We start from the raw sequence: 21,113 nt of genomic DNA on the forward strand, positions 1-21,113 counted from the left end.
GCAAAATGTAATATTAGCATCACTCTAGAAATACTGACAGGGGGGGGGGGGGGGGTACATCAATGGAAATGACTAACTCATGATCTCATTCCTTCATGTCAACCAACAGGCATTTTGTTGGGTTGAGAAAAAAAATATACACCAAAACAGTAAAGTGTTTTATTTTGAACATGTTGGTACACATGCTACTTGTGAAGGCCAGAAGGAATAACATATATGCACAGTACATGGTAAATGCATGCCAACAGAGCAGTGAGGGGACTGAGAAGTAAAAAAACCAGGCTCACACACACACAACTATACAGAGATGGTCCTGAACACATTGAAGCCTGACAGAGCAGTAGAGACCATCACCCCGGGTATCTGCGGGTGCCAATGGATTTCCTTGACCTCTGTCTGACCCTGGTGCAGGAACAGCAGCTGGGGGGGCAGGTCCTTCACCCCCTCCCCCCTCGCACCCACATCACATGACTCGACCGATAGGTCCCATTGGCTGACCACGTCGTCCGCTCCAGAGGCGGCGAACACGCTGGAGTCCACAGGGTTCCATTCTACTGATGTCACTGGCGCGCTGTGCTGCTTGAAGTTAGCCACCGGTCGGCCCGACTGAAAGCACAGGTAGATAATATTACGGTTTAACATCATCTCTCCTCACTTCTGTTGTGAGCATTCTGGTTTAGAATAACTGCATAACCATCTCTAAAATCTGCCTAGTCAAACACACACTGACCAGTCCCATGGGCGACCTCCCAAGGGTGCTAAAGCACAATACGAGTCAGACCATGTAACTACTGTTGATTTGGTGCTCCTCCAGCACTTCAGAGTAATATCAAATCTCTAAAGCTCGAAGCTAAAAATAAATAAAATAAAAGAGGGCCAGTGTGTGGGAGCCAACTTTTCCTCTACATTCCACCTAAATCTTGAAATGCCATCATACAGGATAGGACATGATTACTGTGGATGTAGAGGAGAAGGGGTGGGGGAGACCAGAGGATTTATCACACAACGCATCACCGGGGGCAAACTACCTGCCCTCCAGGACACCTACAGCACCTGATGTCACAGGAAGGCCAAAACGATCATGGACAACAACCACCCGAGCCACTGCCTGTTCACCCCGCTATCATCCAGAAGGCGAGGTCAGTACAGGTGCATCAAAGCTGGGACCGAGAGACTGAAAAACAGCTTCTATCTCATGGCCATCAGACTGTTAAACAGCCATCACTAACATTGCATGGCTGCTGCCAACATACTGACTCAAATCTCTAGCCACTTTTATAATAAAAAAATGGATGTAATAAATGTATCACTAGTCACTTTAAAAAATGCCTCCTTATATAATGTTTACATACCCTACATTACTCATCTCATATGTATATACTGTACTCTATACCATCTACTGCATCTTGCCTATGCCGCACAGCCATCGCTCATCCATATATTTATATGTACATATTCTTATTCATTCCTTTACACTTGTGTGTGTGTATAAGGTAGTTGGGAAATTGTTAGATATTACTGCAAGTTCAGAACAAGAAGCACAAGCATTTCGCTACACTCGCATTAACGTCTGCTAACCATGTGTATGTGACCCAAAAATTTGATTGTCCGATGCACAGAAAACACAGGTAGAGATTGATGGCAGTGTGTGATTGTTCAGCAGCAGTGGTGTGCAGTGAGGATTAATCTGTTAAGAGTGTTGGGACTGCAGCCATTTTAAACCCAAACAAACCAACCCAGATGGTGCAATAATGATGCAAAGATGGCATTTACAGTATTTGCATTGCTTCCATTCCTTTTTATGGGCTTAATATTTTACAGAAAATCTTTTAAAAAATACCTTTGAGAAAATTGCAACCATCCTGGTATTCCTGTTTAACCCGGAAATGCTATTTAAAGTTGCAGCTAATGTAGAAGAAAAAGCTGTGTACATTTGCAAATACTGTGCAAAATCACATGTGAAGAATGCAACAAAGATGCAGAATCATCTGGCCAAGTGCATAAAGTTCCTTCAGCACTCACAACAAGCAACCTTTGACAAAAGTCCCTCTACTTCTATTCGAGGTGAAAATGATTAATCAGACACCTTACCGATAGCAACAGCTCATGGTCCTCCTGGAATCATGTTTTTTTGAGTCAATGGAGAAAAGTAGTCAGAGAAATGCTGATGAATGTCTTGCTCGAGCTGTGTATGCAACTGGTTCCCCTCTGATGCTCACAGGCAATGTGTCTTGGAAGAGATTTCTGAATGTTCTTCGCCCAGCATACACCCCTCCAACCAGACATGCTTTATCTATTAATTTGCTGGAAGCAGAGCTCCACAGAGTTCAAGTGAAGGTCAAGCAAATCAGAGAAAGCAGACTGTATTGCAATCATCTCTGATGGGTGGTTGAATGTTCGTGGACAAGGAACAATTAACTACATCATCTCCACCCCTCAATCAGTATTCTAAAAGAGCACAGACACGGGACAATAGACACACCGGTCTCTACATTGCAGATGAGCTGAAGTCAGTCAATGACCTTGGACCACAGAAGGTATTTGCACTGGTGACAGACAATGCTGTGAACACGACGGCTGCTTGGTCTAAAGTGGAGGAGTCCTAACCTCACATCACACCCATTGGCTGTGCTGCTCATGCATTGAATCTGCTCCGCAATGACATCATGGCACTGAAAACAATAGATACGCTCTACAAGAGAGCCAAGGAAATGGTTAGGTATGTGAAGGGTCAAGTTATAGCAGAAATCTACCTCACCAAGCAAAGTGATAAGAATAAGAGTACGACATTGAAGCTGCCCAGCAACACCCGTTGGGTTGGTGTTGTCATCATGTTTGACAGTCTCCTGGAGGGGAAGGAGTCACTTCAAGAAATGGCCACATCACTGCCTGCCGATATGGACAGCCCCATCAAGAGGATCCTGCTGGATGATGTATTTTGGGAGAGGTTGGTAACAGCTTGAAACTCCTGAAACCTATAGCAGAAGCCATTGCACGGATTGAGGGAGACAATGCCATCCTGTCTGATGTTCAGACTCTGCTAGTGTAACGACCCTGGGTTTATAAGCGCGGAAATAGACTCTGCCGCACGAGCATGCTTTTGTGGCACAGTCGATAGCGCGCCGGACCTCGGGCTCAAAGGTCGAGGGTTCGAGACCTGCTTCCTGCTGTTTCATTATACTAGCAGATGTAAGAGATGAAATCCATAGTGCCCTGCCCCCTTCATTGTTGCTCCAAGCAGAGGAAACTGCAGTTCTGAAATACATCAAAAAGCGTGAAGACTTCTGCCTAAAGCCCATACTTGCCTCAGCGTACATGTTGGACCCAAAGTATGTTGGCAAGAGCATCCTGTCCGGTGCAGAGATCAACAAGGCCTACGGTATCATCACTACCGTGTCTCGCCACATTGGCCTGGATGAGGGCAAGGTTCTTGGCAGTCTGGCGAAGTACACTTCCAAGCAAGGGCTTTGGGATGGAGATGCAATATGGCAGTCGTGCCAACATATCTCATCAGCCAGCTGATGGAAGGGACTTTGTGGATCTGAGGCTCTTCCCCCTGTTGCCTCCATCATGCTCCATATCCCACCATCATCAGCCTCCTCAGAGCGCAACTGGTCCTTGTTTGGGAACACACACACCAAAGCACACAACAGGCTGACCAATACAAGGGTTGAAAAATTGGTGCCATCCGGGCAAACTTTAGGTTTTTTGAGCCTGACAGCGAGCCATCCTCAACTAGGTTGGAAAGTGAGTGAAGAGGAGGCCTCAGCGTCTGATCTTCAAGAGGTAAACATTGATGAGGTCCAGGGAGAAGACATGGAAGTCTGAGAGGAAGACAACCAAAGATTTTGTTTCTAGAATATCCTTTTACAGATGTATGTTGAAAACATTTTTGGTTGCAATGGATCATTGGGGATCATTCAATATTCCTTTTCTTTTGTTGTTCAGTGAAATCATTCCATGTTAAGAGTCAATTCATTTAATTAAAAGTTAAATTCATAACTAAATCAAAGTTTGGTGTCACTTAGAAATGTCCTCGTTTTTTAAAGAAAAGCAATTTGTTTGTCCATTAAAATAACATTAAATTGATCAGAAATACAGTGTACACATTGTTAATGTTGTAAATGACTATTGTAGCTGGAAACATGATTTTTAATGGAATATCTACATAGGTGTACTGAGGCCAATTGTCAGCTTCAATGAAAGGGAGACTCTGGGATGCTGGCCTTCTAGGCGGAGTTCCTCTGTTCAGTGTCTGTGTTCTTTCACCCATCTTAATCTTTTTATTAGCCAGTCTGAGAAATGGATTTTTATTTGCAACTCTGCCTAGAAGGCCAGCATCAACAAGGACATTTCTAAGTGACCCCAAACTTTTGAACAGTAGTGTATATCCAATGCAAAAACATGTACATTTAAATGATATGGGAATTAACAGTAATATTAATATATTCCCACGGAAAGTTTCCACCTCTGAATATTCCCTAAAATGTGCAACCCTAGTGGTGACTATTTAAACAGTCTGATGGCCTAGAGGGGGAGCAGCTATTTTTCAGTATCTCAGACCCAGCTTTAATGCACCTGTATGGTCTCTGCCTTTAAATGCTAAATAATAAATGTTTTCAAGTGCAACTTGAGCAATGATGGTTTTGGGAAACAGCTCTGAGATTAAATGATGCTCCTACGAAGGTTCTAACGATTAACTTAGCCTTCAGTTTCCCAAAATAAACTTGCCCTAGTTCGTACCATATGATCAGATGACCCTCCCCAAATCCAAACCTTAGACTAATGTCTAGTCTAGGGCCAAATTAACCTTACTGCAGTTCTTGTAAGTCGCTCTGGATGAGAGCGTCTGCTAAATGACTTAAATGTTACCTGGAACTGCCTCAAGTCCCAAACTTTCAGAAGTCCGTCGTCCCCGCCAGACAAGAGGAATGGTTCAGTCCTGTTCCAACTGATGACGTTGACGTCTGAGGAGTGTGCCTCCTTGGCACAGAGCATGGAGTTGGGCGGGGCTCTGGTGTCCCAGACCCGGATGGACTGATCCACAGAGCAGGACGCAAAAACCTTGGGGGTAAGATGAAAGAGGGAGGAGGAAGAGAGAGGACAATGAGACAGAAAGTTGCAGTTTTAGCTATAATTCTACAACTGACATTTCATGTCTGCTTCTTCTGACATTAAAAAAGTAAAGTTTCTTTACATCTACAGATATTGTCACTCAGCCTAACATCCCACTGCTTCTCCCATCATACCGTGGCTTCTGTGGGTGACCACTGTAGGTCCTCCACGGACTTGGTGTGAGAACTGAAAGGCCGTTGGTCGATCTGCCAGGAAGTCCCTCCCTCCTGTGGTTCCCACACGTGGATGTTCTTTTTGCAGTCGCCACTGACCAGCCGACCTTTTAGACAAAACATACTAATAAATGAGTTTATTATTCTACTCATGTATTCACATTTATTTAGGGACAGTTTTCCAGAACCACATTAAGACTAGTCCTGTACAAAAAAAATCTAATTTATCGTCAAGGTAATTAGATTGAGCCAGTCATTCTCATTAATTTGGGATGGAAGCCAACATAGTAGACGTCCCCTTATACATAGAACAGTAACTACACAGCGGATGGTGAGGAATATGCACTCTGCTTTAGACGTACCAAAACATCAGACGTGGCAATGGACCGACTCACCAGGTACTTTGGGCGACCAATCAATGGCAAAGCCCTCAGCCATGTGACCCGAGAAACTGAAGAGGGGCGTGGCTTCCTTCTGTTGTTTGACGAAGGTTGACATGGCAGCTGAACTGTAGACGGCTTCCATCTGGGATCGGAGGTCAAATATCTCTACCTGACCTTTCTCTGACCAGACAGCAGCCAATGACTGATCTCCATGATGGGTCACCTGGTTGGAAAATAGACAACGTTAATGTTGAGCCTTTCAAACCACAGTATACTGCTCACAACACACACAGTCCAATCAGGGCGCATGTACAGAAGAACAAACTGAGGGTGCAAGAGATATTCAGATACTCTCAGAAAATGAGAACAGTTAAACTCACTCGGACTCTGTTGATCCCTCCGTAGTGAGGCATCATGGCCAACTCCATCTGTGGCTTCTTATCTTCATCATCATCCTCTTCATCACTCTCTCCATCACTGCTCTCGTCCCCCTCCTTCACTTTCTCTGTAGTACCGTGGAGGTTGTGCATGCGAATGAGAAGCAGTCTTAGAGGAAGGAGGAGAAATGGTATGGTAGGATAAGTCAATGAGGCCTGGGCAATGAAGGACTACCAATAGCAGGGTGTGCAAAAAAGTATATTCAATGTGAGTATTTGGGGATCCCTTCACATCAGCCTCACAATAGGAAGGCAATCTGAGGGTATGCTGAGTGTCATTGTAATGGATCGGTGGGTGTGACAGCTACTTTTCCCCTACATAGAATGTATGCACACATGACTGTAAGTCGCTTTGGATAAAAGCGTCTGCTAAATAGCATATATTATTATTATTATTATTATTATTTATTATTACCTGTTGCTGAGGGCAGCGTCAGCCTGTGTGCCTGCACAGAGCAACATAGAGAGGGGATACTGTTCCCTGCCGTCTCCATTCGCATCTCTCAACACGTCGAAGCTCAGGCAAGGAGCACCTGTCAGTTTAAAACATTCAAATTAATTTGTTTGATGGGCAATACAATCACTCTATTAGCTAGTTAACGGTTGGGCCAACCTGTCTGACACTCGTGGTACATGCGGTAAGCTGACCGGTCCATCTCGAGCTCCTCTCCGGGTTGGAGAGGCTGTTTTCCGGGGACATAAACTTGAGTTTCCTGTTCTCCATCCTTTCCCTCTTCTTCCATTTCGTCTTCGTCGCTGCCACCCCCTTCCATTTCCTCCATCTCTCCATCTTCGTTCGGAAGCATGTCTTTTCTGGGCGCCGACATTTTGAGAGGGGCCAGGCTTTGTTTACTTCCGGTGGATTGATCACGTGGTTTGTGTCTCGCTCGCTCTGTCTCGCTCATTTACGATAATTCAGCTGATGTGCTTCTTCTGTTCCTGACTGGCCTCTTTGGCAGACAGTCTGGAATTTTGCCTGACCCTTGCTACTGCCAGTAAAGTCCACTAATTCTATAAACATCTAACCAAGGAAGGAATTACTGTAATCTTATGGATAAACAAAAAGTATTACAAAATGTAAAGTGAACAAGATTTGAAAATAGCTGATTGTGGCCAACAATTCAAGGCAAGTGGGGTTTTGAGCCCCACCTGTTTAGCTAAAATATTTGTTTCCCCTGTTTTGCATGTTATTTTGGCATTAAACGTGTGACATATCAGTTTGCAAACAATGTAAAAAAAAATATTGGGTTAATAAAGCCGAATACAAACATGGTCTCTTTTTTGCTTTCTTGAGTAAGGCAGATCAGAAATGCAGGTGTTTCAGCGTAGCTCAGTGCTTTGTGTGGTGGAGGGGCAGCCAGCGAAAAATACAGAGCGTAGGAGTTGGTGATCTTCTCTAGTTGTGCCATGATTTGCTCAGTGTTCTGTCACTCATGGGGACACTACGTCACTGCAAAATCTACAGGTAGAGCTATAAAGTTCAAGCCCCTTGGGTGCTGCCATAAATTTACATTAAAAGTGCACATCCAAGAAGGCTCAAGGTCATTGGCCACAGATAAAATGACGTAAAATTACGTTATATCAACCGTAGCTTTGATTGGACTGATAAAAGTCAACATCATACTTTAAAAATCTGAGCTAGCAAGCTAGACAAGCAGTCATCATCTTGAATCAAGTCAACAATCTACTGGCAAATCCTTTTCAATTCTTGTCATATTTACATTACATTTAAGTCATTTAGCAGACGCTCTTATCCAGAGCAAGAGAAATTATAGAAAAAACATATCGGTGCTAATCGGCCATTGGACATAAACATTACACAGAAAGTTGGAAATTGCAAATTCAACAATGAGTGGTTTGGAAGGAATCAGTGATTAACTGCAAGTGTTGCAAAGCAATCACTAGCTTTCTATTCGGTGGAGAGGTTGTGTGGTCCAATTCTGGGTTTATAGTCTTTTTTTCAAGCTTAAACGGATAAACATTCACACGCAACACAATATGCAAGAAAAGGTTTAATACATTATCCATGCTGTCGATCCAGAATGACTTCTGCCGAGTTCAAAACAACTGGAAACTCGGAACAGGGAAATCTCAGACTTTAGTGAGTTCAAGGCAAATGGGAACTCGGAAAGCCCACCTCAACAACAGCCCCTTCACATTACACTCCATGCAGTTTGGCTTCAGAGCGAAACACTCCACAGAAACGGCCAACTGCTTTCTTCTGGAAAATGTGAAGTCCAAGATGGACAAAGGGGGTGCTGTTGGGGCTGTGTTTCTGGACCTAAGGAAAGCTTTTGATACTGTTAACCATGAGATTCTCATCACAAAATTGTCCAAGTTCAACTTTTCCCCTGATGCCTTGAGATGGATGAAATCATACCTTGAAGCAGAACTCAGTGTGTCAGAGTGAGCAATGAGCTGTCGCCCACTCGTAGCTATGATGTGGGCGTGCCCCAAGGGTCAATACTGGGGCCCCTCCTGTTCAGCCTGTACATTAATGATCTGCCTTCTGTCTGTACTGGGTCTGAAGTTCAAATGTATGCAGATGATACAGTGATATGTGTGCATGCAAAGAGCAAACAACAAGCTGCACAAGAACTCACTACTGTAATGGTCCAGGTTACAAAGTGGCTCAGTGCCTCGTGTTTGCATCTCAATGTGAAAAAAACTGTTTGCATGTTCTTCACAAAGAGGGCAACAGATGCTACTGAGCCAGATGTCTATGTGTCAGGGGAGAAGTTCCAGGTGGTATCCGATTTTAAGTACCTTGGCATCATACTTGATTCCAACCTCTCTTTTAAAAAGCATGTGAAAAACACAAGAAGGTTCCCCGTGCCACCTTCTTGTTCAAGTGAGCACAGACCTTGAACAGGTCCAAAAATGTCCAAAAACGTCTTGAATGCTGCTGCATAAATTATGTAATATGCCAGGGAGATATGTATACTGTATCTATTTACAGATGAACTATGTACAGCTGAGCTAGACAACCTGGACCCTCTCTTTCTAAAATTATCCGCCGCCATTGTTGCAACCCCTATTACCAGTCTGTTCAACCTCTCTTTCATTTCGTCCGAGATCCCTAAAGATTAGAAAGCTGCCGCGGTCATCCCCCTCTTCAAAGGGGGTGACACTCTAGACCCAAACTGTTACAGACCTATATCTATCCTGCCCTGCCTTTCTAAAGTCTTTGAAAGCCAAGTTAATAAACAGATCACTGACCATTTTGAATCCTACCGTAACTTCTCTGCTGTGCAATCCGGTTTCCGAACTGGTCACGGGTGCACCTCAGCCACGCTCAAGGTACTAAACAATATTATAACCGCCATCGATAAAAGACAGTACTGTGCAGCCGTCTTCCTAGACCTGGCCAAGGCTATCGACTCTGTCAATCACTGTATTCTTATTGGCAGACTCAATCGCCTTGGTTTCTCAAATGACTGCCTCACCTGGTTCACCAACTACTTCGCAGATAGAGTTCAGTGTGGAAAATCGGAGGGCCTGTTGTCCGGTCCTCTGGCAGTCTCTATGGGGTTAAATTCTCGGGCCGACTCTTTTCTCTGTATATATCAACGATATCGCTCTTGCTGCGGGTGATTCCCTGATCCACCTCTACGCAGACGACACCATTCTGTATACATATGACCCTTTTTGGACACTGTGTTAACTAACATCCAAAAGAGCTTCAATGCCATACAACACTCCTCCCGTGGCCTCCAACTGCTCTTAAACGCTAGCAAAACCAAATGCATGCTTTTCAACCGTTCGCTGCCCGCACCCGCCTGCCCGACTAGCATCACTACTCTGGAGAGTTCTGACCTACAATACGTGGACAACTACAAATACCTAGGTGTCTGGCTAGACTGTAAACTCTCCTTCCAGACTTATATCAAACATCTCCAATCTAAAATGAAATCTAGAATCGGCTTTCTATTTCACAACAAAGCCTCCTTCACTCACGCCGCCAAACTTACCCTAGTAAAATTGACTATCATACCGATCCTCGACTTTGGCGATGTCATCTACAAAATAGCTTCAAATACTCTACTCAGCAAACTGGATGCAGTCTATCACAGTGCCATCCGTTTTGTTACCAAAGCACCTTATACCACCCACCACAGCGACCTGTATGCTCTAGTCGGCTGGCCCTCGCTACATGTTCGTCGCCAGACCCACTGGCTCTGTCATGTTTTGTCTTATATTGTCTTGTCATTTTGCTTTTCCTTCTGTTCGTTTTCTCCCTGCTGGTCTTTTTAGGTTCGTTCCCCTTTTTCTCTCTCCCTTCCTCTCTCTCTTCTCTCTATCGTTCCGTTCCTGCTCCCAGCTGTTCCTATTCCCCTAATCAATCATTTAGTCTTCCCACACCTGTTCCCTATCTTTTCCCCTGATTAGAGTCTCTATTTCTCCCCTTGTTTTCCGTTTCTGTCCTGTCGGATCCTTGTCTATTGTTCACCGTGCTGTGTCTTTGTATCGCCCTGTCGTGTCGTGTTTCCCTCAGATGCTGCGTGGTGAGCAGGTGTCTGAGTCTGCTACGGTCAAGTGCCTTCCCGAGGCAACCTGCAGTTTATTATCGAGTCTCCAGTCAGTTCTCGTGATTACGAGTGAAATTGTTTTTATGCTTTATTTACCGCTCCGATTTGTCTAGGAGTATTGCTATTTCCTTAAACTGGATTAAAGACTCTGTTTTCGCCAAGTCGCTTTTGGGTCCTCATTCACCTGCATAACAGGCTCCATGTCATCTACAAGTCTATGCTAGGTAAAGCTCCGCCTTATCTCAGTTCACTGATCATGATAACAACACCCACCTGTAGCACGCGCTCCAGCAGGTATAGCTCACTGGTCATCCCCAAAGCCAACACCTCCATTGGTCGCCTTTCCTTCCAGTTCTCTGCTGCCAGTGACTGAAACGAATTGTAAAAATCGCTGAAGCTGGAGAATTACATTTCCCTCACTAACTTTAAACATCAGCTATCTGAGCAGCTAACCGATCGCTGCAGCTGTACATAGTTCATCTTTAAATAGCCCACCCAATCTACTTACCTCATCCCCATATTGTTTTTATTTACTTTGCTGCTCTTTTGCACACCAATATCACTACTTACACACCATCATCTGCTCATCATCATCTGCTCATCTATCACTCCAGTGTTAATCTGCTAAATTGTAATTACTTTGCTACTATGACCACTTATTGCCATACCTCATCATGCCATTTGTACACACTGACTGTGCACTTGTTTATTCCATGTAACTCTGTGTTGTTGTTTCTGTCGCACTGCTTTGCTTTATCTTGGCCAGGTCGCAGTTGTAAATGAGAACTTGTTCTCAACTAGCTTACCTGATTAAATAAAGGTGAATCAAAATGCATCAAAAACATTTTTGGGGAGTTTGCCACACCAAGATTTACATGCTAAAATCACCACTGAGCCTACTGTCCAAACTCCAGCCACTTGCATTGCTGATCCTGAGCATTATCATTGCAATTTCAGTCATGCAATATCAATACTATACTACATATCATCATGTTTACTTCTGGTGTAATGGTGATGGGTATTTAGGATGGAGAATGATTGAGGCTTCTTGTTATGCAGGTGAATGAGGACCCAAAAGCGACTTGGCGAAAACAGAGTCTTTAATCCAGTAAAGTAAAAATACAGTCAAAAAACACAATTTCCACTCGTAATGACGAGAACAGACTGGAGACTCGATCTTGAACTGCAGGTTGCCTCGGGAAGGCACTTGAACTTAGCAGACTCAGACACCTGCTCACCACGCAGCATCTGAGGGAAACACGACACGACAGGGCGATACACAAACACAGCACGGTGAACAATAGACAAGGATCCGACAGGACAGGAACGGAAAACAAGGGAAGAAATAGGGACTCTAATCAGGGGAAAAGATAAGGAACAGGTGTGGGAAGACTAAATGATTGATTAGGGGAATAGGAACAGCTGGGAGCAGGAACGGAACGATAGAGAGAAGAGAGAGAAGAAGGGAGAGAGAAAAAGGGGAACGAACCTAAAAAGACCAGCAGGGGGAAAACGAACAGAAGGAAAAGCAAAATGACAAGATGATATAAGACAAAACATGACAGTACCCCCCCACTCACCGAGCGCCTCCTGGCGCTCTCGAGGAGGAACACTGGCGGCAACGGAGGAAATCATAGATCACAAACGGACCAGCACGTCCCGAGAAAGAACCCAACTCCTCTCCTCAGGACCGTAACGGAAAAACGAAAAAAAAGGGAAACTAGGGTACTACTCTAAAAAAAAATGAAACACGGGTAGAGAACTGAAAGCTTTAGAGCAAACAGGACCAAACAGGCCAGGAGAGTAACAACTAGGGACAGACTGAGACACAGCAAGGGCAGGAACAAGAACAGGAGAGATGCGATGGCAGGGAACAGACTGAGACCCAGCAAGACCAGGAGCAGAAGCAGAAAAAAAATTACCAGACTTCTTCTGCGCGCAGTCCGAACACGCAGCCACGAAACGGCGCGTGTCACGCTCCTGAGTAGGCCACCAAAACCGCTGGCGAATAGAAGCAAGCGTACCCCGAACGCCGGGATGGCCAGCTAACTTGGCAGAGTGAGCCCACTGAAGAACAGCCAGACGAGTAGAAACAGGAACGAAAAGGAGGTTACTAGGGCAAGCGCGCGACGCAGTGTGCGTGAGTGCTTGCTTAACCTGTCTCTCAATTCCCCAGACAGTCAACCCGACAACACGCCCAACAGGAAGGATCCCCTCGGGATCGATAGAAGCCACAGAAGAACTAAAGAGACGGGATAAAGCATGAGGCTTGGTGTTCTTAGTACCCGGGCAATAAGAAATAACGAATTCGAAACGAGCGAAAAACAACGCCCAACGAGCATGACGCGCATTCAGTCGTTTGGCAGAACGGATGTACTCAAGGTTCTTTTGGTCAGTCCAAACGACAAAAGGAACGGTCGCCCCCTCCAACCACTGTCGCCATTTGCCTAGGGCTAAACGGATGGCGAGCAGTTCGCGGTTAGCCACATCATAGTTACGTTCCGACGGTGACAGGCGATGAGAAAAATACGCACAAGGGTGGACCCCATCGTCAGTATCGGAGCGCTGGGACAGAATGGCTCCCACGCCCACCCCCCGACGCGTCAACCTCAACAATAAACTGTTTAGTGACGTCAGGTGCAACAAGGATAGAAGCGGATGCAAAACGCTTCTTGAAGAGATCAGAACAACAATCATACGACCGGTGAGGAGGAAGGGAGTTGGTTCTGGACCGACTGAAGACCGTGCGCAGACCATGATATTCCTCCGGCACTCCTGTCAAATCACCAGGTTCCTCCTGAGAAGAGGGGACAGAACAAACAGGAGAAATAGCAGACATTAAACACGTCACATGACAAGAAACGTTCCAGGAAAGGATAGAATTACTAGACCAATCAAAAGAAGGATTATGACACACTAGCCAGGGATCACCCAAAACAACAGGTGTAAAAGGTGAACAAAAAATCTAAAAAGAAATGGTCTCACTATGGTTACCAGATACAGTGAGGGTTAAAGGTAGTGTTTCACATAATATACTGGGGAGAGGACTACCATCCAAGGCGAACATGACCGTGGGCTCCCCTAACTGTCTGAGAGGAATGTCATGTTCCCGAGCCCATGCTTCGTCCATAAAACAGCCCTCCGCCCCAGAGTCTATTAATGCACTGCAGGAAGCTGCCGATCCGGTCCAGCGTAGATGGACCGGTAAAGTAGTACAGGTACTTGACGGAGAGGACCGTCTAGTAGCGCTTATCAGTCGCCCTCCGCTTACTGATGAGCTCTGGCCTTTAACTGGACATGAAATGACAAAATGACCAGCGTAACCGCAATAGAGACAGAGGCGGTTGGTGATTCTCCGTTCCCTCTCCTTAGTCGAGATGCGAATACCCCCCAGCTGCATGGGCTCAACACCTGAGTCAGTGGGGAAAGATGGTAGTGTCCGAGAGAGGGGAGACACAGTTAACGCGAGCTCTCTTCTATGAGCTCGGTGACGAAGATCTTCCCGTCGTTCAATGCGAATAGCGAGTTCAATCAAAGAATCCACGCTGGATGGAACCTCTCGAGAGAGAATCTCATCCTTAACCTTAGCGTGGAGTCCCTCCAGAAAACGAGCGAGCAACGCCTGCTCGTTCCAGTTACTGGAGGCAGCAAGAGTGCGAAACTCTATAGAGTAATCCGTTATGGATCGATTACCTTGACATAGGGAAGACAGGGACCAAGAAGCTTCTTTCCCAAAAACTGAACGATCAAAAACTCTTATCATCTCCTCTTTAAAGTTCAGATAATTGTTAGTACACTCAGCGCTTGCCTCCCAGATAGCTGTGCCCCACTGCCGAGCCCGACCAGTAAGGAGTGATATGACGTAGGCAATCCGAGCTCTCTCTCTTGAGTATGTGTTGGGTTGGAGAGAGAACACTATATCACACTGGGTGAGAAAGGAGCGGCACTCAGTGGGCTGCCCAGAATAACATGGTGGGTTATTAACCCTAGGTTCCGGAGGCTCGGAAGACCCGGAAGTAGCTGGTGGCACGAGACGAAGACTCTGATACTGTCCTGAGAGGTCGGAGACCTGAGCGGCCAGGGTCTCAATGGCATGCCGAGCAGCAGACAATTCCTGCTCGTGTCTGCCGAGCATCGCTCCCTGGAACTCGAGAGTAGAGTAGAGAGAATCCATAGTCGCTGGGTCCATACTTGGTCGGATCCTTCTGTTATGAAGGTGAATGAGGACCCAAAAGCGACTTGGCGAAAACAGAGTCTTTAATCCAGTAAAGTAAAAATACAGTCAAAAAAGAACGGAACGATAGAGAGAAGAGAGAGAGGAAGGGAGAGAGAAAAAGGGGAACGAACCTAAAAAGACCAGCAGGGGGAAAACGAACAGAAGGAAAAGCAAAATGACAAGATGATATAAGACAAAACATGACAGTACCCCCCCCACTCACCGAGCGCCTCATGGCGCTCTCGAGGAGGAACACTGGCGGCAACGGAGGAAATCATAGATCACAAACGGACCAGCACGCTCCCGAGAAAGAACCCAACTCCTCTCCTCAGGACCGTAACGGAAAAACGAAAAAAAAGGGAAACTAGGGTACTACTCTAAAAAAAAAATGAGACACGGGTAGAGAACTGAAAGCTTTAGAGCAAACAGGACCAAACAGGCCAGGAGAGTAACAACTAGGGACAGACTGAGACACAGCAAGGGCAGGAACAAGAACAGGAGAGATGCGATGGCAGGGAACAGACTGAGACCCAGCAAGACCAGGAGCAGAAGCAGAAAAAAAATTACCAGACTTCTTCTGCGCGCAGTCCGAACACGCAGCCACGAAACGGCGCGTGTCACGCTCCTGAGTAGGCCACCAAAACCGCTGGCGAATAGAAGCAAGCGTACCCCGAACGCCGGGATGGCCAGCTAACTTGGCAGAGTGAGCCCACTGAAGAACAGCCAGACGAGTAGAAACAGGAACGAAAAGGAGGTTACTAGGGCAAGCGCGCGGCGACGCAGTGTGCGTGAGTGCTTGCTTAACCTGTCTCTCAATTCCCCAGACAGTCAACCCGACAACACGCCCAACAGGAAGGATCCCCTCGGGATCGATAGAAGCCACAGAAGAACTAAAGAGACGGGATAAAGCATGAGGCTTGGTGTTCTTAGTACCCGGGCAATAAGAAATAACGAATTCGAAACGAGCGAAAAACAACGCCCAACGAGCATGACGCGCATTCAGTCGTTTGGCAGAACGGATGTACTCAAGGTTCTTTTGGTCAGTCCAAACGACAAAAGGAACGGTCGCCCCCTCCAACCACTGTCGCCATTTGCCTAGGGCTAAACGGATGGCGAGCAGTTCGCGGTTAGCCACATCATAGTTACGTTCCGACGGTGACAGGCGATGAGAAAAATACGCACAAGGGTGGACCCCATCGTCAGTATCGGAGCGCTGGGACAGAATGGCTCCCACGCCCACCTCCGACGCGTCAACCTCAACAATAAACTGTTTAGTGACGTCAGGTAACTCTCCTCCTGCCGGTCGTCTCAGACCGCTCCCCATTCCTTCTCGACCATGGTCTCACATCGCCCTAGACTTCATTACCGGTCTGCCTTTGTCTGCGGGGAAGACTGTGATTCTTACGGTTGTCGATAGGTTCTCTAAGGCAGCACATTTCATTCCTCTCGCTAAACTTCCTTCCGCTAAGGAGACGGCACAAATCATCATCGAGAATGTGTTCAGAATTCATGGCCTCCCGTTAGACGCCGTTTCAGACAGAGGTCCGCAATTCACGTCACAGTTTTGGAGGGAGTTCTGTCGTTTGATTGGTGCGTCCGTCAGTCTCTCTTCCGGGTTTCATCCCCAGTCTAACGGTCAAGCAGAGAGGGCCAATCAGACGATTGGTCGCATACTACGCAGCCTTTCTTTCAGAAACCCTGCGTCTTGGGCAGAACAGCTCCCCTGGGCAGAATACGCTCACAACTCGCTTCCTTCGTCTGCTACCGGGTTATCTCCGTTTCAGAGTAGTCTGGGTTACCAGCCTCCTCTGTTCTCATCCCAGCTTGCCGAGTCCAGCGTTCCCTCCGCTCAAGCGTTTGTCCAACGTTGTGAGCGCACCTGGAGGAGGGTGAGGTCTGCACTTTGCCGTTACAGGGCACAGACTGTGAGAGCCGCCAATAAACGTAGGATTAAGAGTCCAAGGTATTGTTGCGGCCAGAGAGTGTGGCTTTCCACTCGCAACCTTCCTCTTACGACAGCTTCTCGTAAGTTGACTCCGCGGTTCATTGGTCCGTTCCGTGTCTCCCAGGTCGTCAATCCTGTCGCTGTGCGACTGCTTCTTCCGCGACATCTTCGTCGCGTCCATCCTGTCTTCCATGTCTCCTGTGTCAAGCCCTTTCTTCGCACCCCGTTCGTCTTCCCTCCCCCCCTCCCGTCCTTGTCGAGAGCGCACCTATTTACAAGGTACGTAGGATCATGGACATGCGTTCTCGGGGACGGGGTCACCAATACTTAGTGGATTGGGAGGGTTACGGTCCTGAGGAGAGGAGTTGGGTTCCGTCTCGGGACGTGCTGGACCGTTCACTGATTGATGATTTCCTCCGTTGCCGCCAGGATTCCTCCTCGAGTGCGCCAGGAGGCGCTCGGTGAGTGGGGGGGTACTGTCATGTTTTGTCTTATATTGTCTTGTCATTTTGCTTTTCCTTCTGTTCGTTTTCCCCCTGCTGGTCTTTTTAGGTTCGTTCCCCTTTTTCTCTCTCCCTTCCTCTCTCTCTTCTCTCTATCGTTCCGTTCCTGCTCCCAGCTGTTCCTATTCCCCTAATCAATCATTTAGTCTTCCCACACCTGTTCCCTATCTTTTCCCCTGATTAGAGTCCCTATTTCTCCCCTTGTTTTCCGTTTCTGTCCTGTCGGATCCTTGTCTATTGTTCACCGTGCTGTGTCTTTGTATCGCCCTGTCGTGTCGTGTTTCCCTCAGATGCTGCGTGGTGAGCAGGTGTCTGAGTCTGCTACGGTCAAGTGCCTTCCCGAGGCAACCTGCAGTTTATTATCGAGTCTCCAGTCAGTTCTCGTGATTACGAGTGAAATTGTTTTTATGCTTTATTTACCGCTCCGATTTGTCTAGGAGTATTGCTATTTCCTTAAACTGGATTAAAGACTCTGTTTTCGCCAAGTCGCTTTTGGGTCCTCATTCACCTGCATAACAGGCTCCATGTCATCTACAAGTCTATGCTAGGTAAAGCTCCGCCTTATCTCAGTTCACTGATCATGATAACAACACCCACCTGTAGCACGCGCTCCAGCAGGTATAGCTCACTGGTCATCCCCAAAGCCAACACCTCCATTGGTCGCCTTTCCTTCCAGTTCTCTGCTGCCAGTGACTGAAACGAATTGTAAAAATCGCTGAAGCTGGAGAATTACATTTCCCTCACTAACTTTAAACATCAGCTATCTGAGCAGCTAACCGATCGCTGCAGCTGTACATAGTTCATCTTTAAATAGCCCACCCAATCTACTTACCTCATCCCCATATTGTTTTTATTTACTTTGCTGCTCTTTTGCAAACCAATATCACTACTTACACACCATCATCTGCTCATCATCATCTGCTCATCTATCACTCCAGTGTTAATCTGCTAAATTGTAATTACTTTGCTACTATGGCCACTTATTGCCATACCTCATCATGCCATTTGTACACACTGACTGTGCACTTGTTTATTCCATGTAACTCTGTGTTGTTGTTTCTGTCGCACTGCTTTGCTTTATCTTGGCCAGGTCGCAGTTGTAAATGAGAACTTGTTCTCAACTAGCTTACCTGATTAAATAAAGGTGAATCAAAATGCATCAAAAACATTTTTGGGGAGTTTGCCACACCAAGATTTACATGCTAAAATCACCACTGAGCCTACTGTCCAAACTCCAGCCACTTGCATTGCTGATCCTGAGCATTATCATTGCAATTTCAGTCATGCAATATCAATACTATACTACATATCATCATGTTTACTTCTGGTGTAATGGTGATGGGTATTTAGGATGGAGAATGATTGAGGCTTCTTGTTATGCAGGTGAATGAGGACCCAAAAGCGACTTGGCGAAAACAGAGTCTTTAATCCAGTAAAGTAAAAATACAGTCAAAAAACACAATTTCCACTCGTAATGACGAGAACAGACTGGAGACTCGATCTTGAACTGCAGGTTGCCTCGGGAAGGCACTTGAACTTAGCAGACTCAGACACCTGCTCACCACGCAGCATCTGAGGGAAACACGACACGACAGGGCGATACACAAACACAGCACGGTGAACAATAGACAAGGATCCGACAGGACAGGAAGGGAAAACAAGGGAAGAAATAGGGACTCTAATCAGGGGAAAAGATAAGGAACAGGTGTGGGAAGACTAAATGATTGATTAGGGGAATAGGAACAGCTGGGAGCAGGAACGGAATGATAGAGAGAAGAGAGAGAGGAAGGGAGAGAGAAAAAGGGGAACGAACCTAAAAAGACCAGCAGGGGGAAAACGAACAGAAGGAAAAGCAAAATGACAAGATGATATAAGACAAAACATGACACTTCTAGTGGCCAAAAGGTCATATTATTAACATAGGCAGCGCTATGGAGCTCGGCAGCTTGTAGTCCTCAAAAACAGAAATGAGTTGCCCCAGATTCCTTGAGCCATTTCTATTGGGAAAAATTAATGGGGAAAGGATAAGGTTTTGTAATAAATGCCGAAAATAAGGTTAACACAAGCTTTGAAGATCAGAGATCTTATACTTTTTGTTCTATGAAATAATATCAGTCAGTTAACATGACCTTTATGAATTATGAAGCCTTTTATGTGCTTTAAGTGTGTTTTTGATTACATAAATGCTTCAAAATTCACAAAAAGTGCCGTTAGCTGATGAAAACCACAGACCTTATTTTCGGCATTTATACAAAAATCCTCCAAAACTCCATTAATTTTCCCATAGGCTTTGTCCAACTAACCATGGCGGAGTTAATGCCTACAAGAAGACACATTACTATTATTTAACTAGGCAAGTCAGTTAAGAACAAAATCTTATTTACAATGACAGCCTAGGGGTTAACTTCCTTGTTCAAGGGTAGATAGACAGATTTTTACTATGTCAGCTCGGTGATTCGATCTGGCAACCTTTCGGTTACTGGCCCAATGCTCTAACCACTAGGCTACCTGCCACCCCCTACCTCTCTCTAATGTAGTCAACTGGGTGGGTCTTCCAACTTCACTTGATTATCCCACCTGGTGACCCTGTTGAAGTAATGGTCAACCAGATCATCAGGAGGGATAAGTCAACCATGAAGAAAAAATTCACTATTTCAAAATGGAGATTGCCTCAATGGTGCTGCCCATGCTGTCAGAGACGCTATAACTGCACAGATACAAAGACGAGTCCTCTATCTATCTCCATGGTATTTACTGCAGTCCCCCTGAAGTCCCTTGGCCCTACACAACTTTATTTTCAAATTTGCATAGGAAATGTGTATTTTTGCTGTCTTATGTTATTTCCCAACACCCGGGGCTATGAAGCAGTTAATTAAAACAGAAAAAATAACTGAAAGCTCTCTCTCTGGCCTCTCTGTGGTTGTCCTCTCCTCATAATAGAACAGCAAACATTATCTGTGTGCATCTGTTTGTTTGAATCTCACTGTCTGATTTGATGTTATGCAACATTCTCTCTCTCTCTCTCTTTCTCGCTCTCTCAACTGTGTCTCTGTCTCTCAACTGTGTCTCTCTCTCAACTGTGTCTCTCTCTCAGCTGTGTCAGCAGAGGTTTATCATAGTTTCTCAGAAAGGCTGATGCTCATTTTGCTGCCACTACATTTACAAAAGGAAGTGAGACATGCCTTGGGGGTATTGTTGTCGGTCTCTGAGCCTTGCTTTTTAAAGTTTGTGTGCATTAAAGAAAGCACCTGGCTGACTTTAATGGAAGTTCTGTCTTAAACAGCAGGAAAAAAAGGGTCCCCTTCTTTTTGTATCAAAGAGTAAGCAAGGGTTCTGTCTAAGGTGTGTGTGTGCTTGTGCATGCATGGATGTGTCAGGGTGTGTGCATGTATTGGCATACATACAGTTGAAGTCAGAAGTTTACATACATCAGAATAATAGTAGAGAGAATTCAGATTTGATTTCTTTCATCACATTCCCAGTGGGTCAGAAGTTTACATACACTCAATTAGCATGCACAAGCACACACACACTTTAGACATTGCCTTTAAATTGTATAACTTGGGTCAAATGTTTCGGGTAGCATTCCACAAGCTTCCCACAATAAGTTGGGTGAATTTTGACCCATTCCACCTGACAGAGCTGGTGTAACTGAGTCACAGGCCTCATTTGTAGGCCTCATTGCTCGCGCACACTTTCTCAGTTCTGCCCACACATTTTATATTGGATTGAGGTCAGGGCTTTGTGATGGCCACTCCAATACCTTGACTTTGCTGTCCTTAAGCCATTTTGCCACAACTTCGGAAGTATTT

The 21,113-nt window shown here is 45.7% G+C and overlaps 1 protein-coding gene across 1 annotated transcript; it reads right to left on the reverse strand.

Annotated features, from left to right (window-relative positions):
* Positions 1–145: 145 nt before the first annotated feature.
* On the reverse strand, positions 146–6,968 carry LOC124005731 (glutamate-rich WD repeat-containing protein 1-like). Its single transcript, XM_046315232.1, has 7 exons — positions 6,722–6,968; positions 6,524–6,641; positions 6,052–6,217; positions 5,684–5,894; positions 5,250–5,395; positions 4,873–5,064; positions 146–606 (listed from the first exon to the last, which is right to left on the reverse strand). The coding sequence occupies exons 1-7, from the start codon at positions 6,933–6,935 to the stop codon at positions 298–300; spliced, it is 1,356 nt and encodes a 451-aa protein (XP_046171188.1). The 5' UTR covers positions 6,936–6,968; the 3' UTR covers positions 146–297.
* Positions 6,969–21,113: the final 14,145 nt, after the last annotated feature.

This window comes from Oncorhynchus gorbuscha, linkage group LG19 (genome assembly GCF_021184085.1).
Source record: "Oncorhynchus gorbuscha isolate QuinsamMale2020 ecotype Even-year linkage group LG19, OgorEven_v1.0, whole genome shotgun sequence".
NCBI lineage: Eukaryota > Metazoa > Chordata > Actinopteri > Salmoniformes > Salmonidae > Oncorhynchus > Oncorhynchus gorbuscha.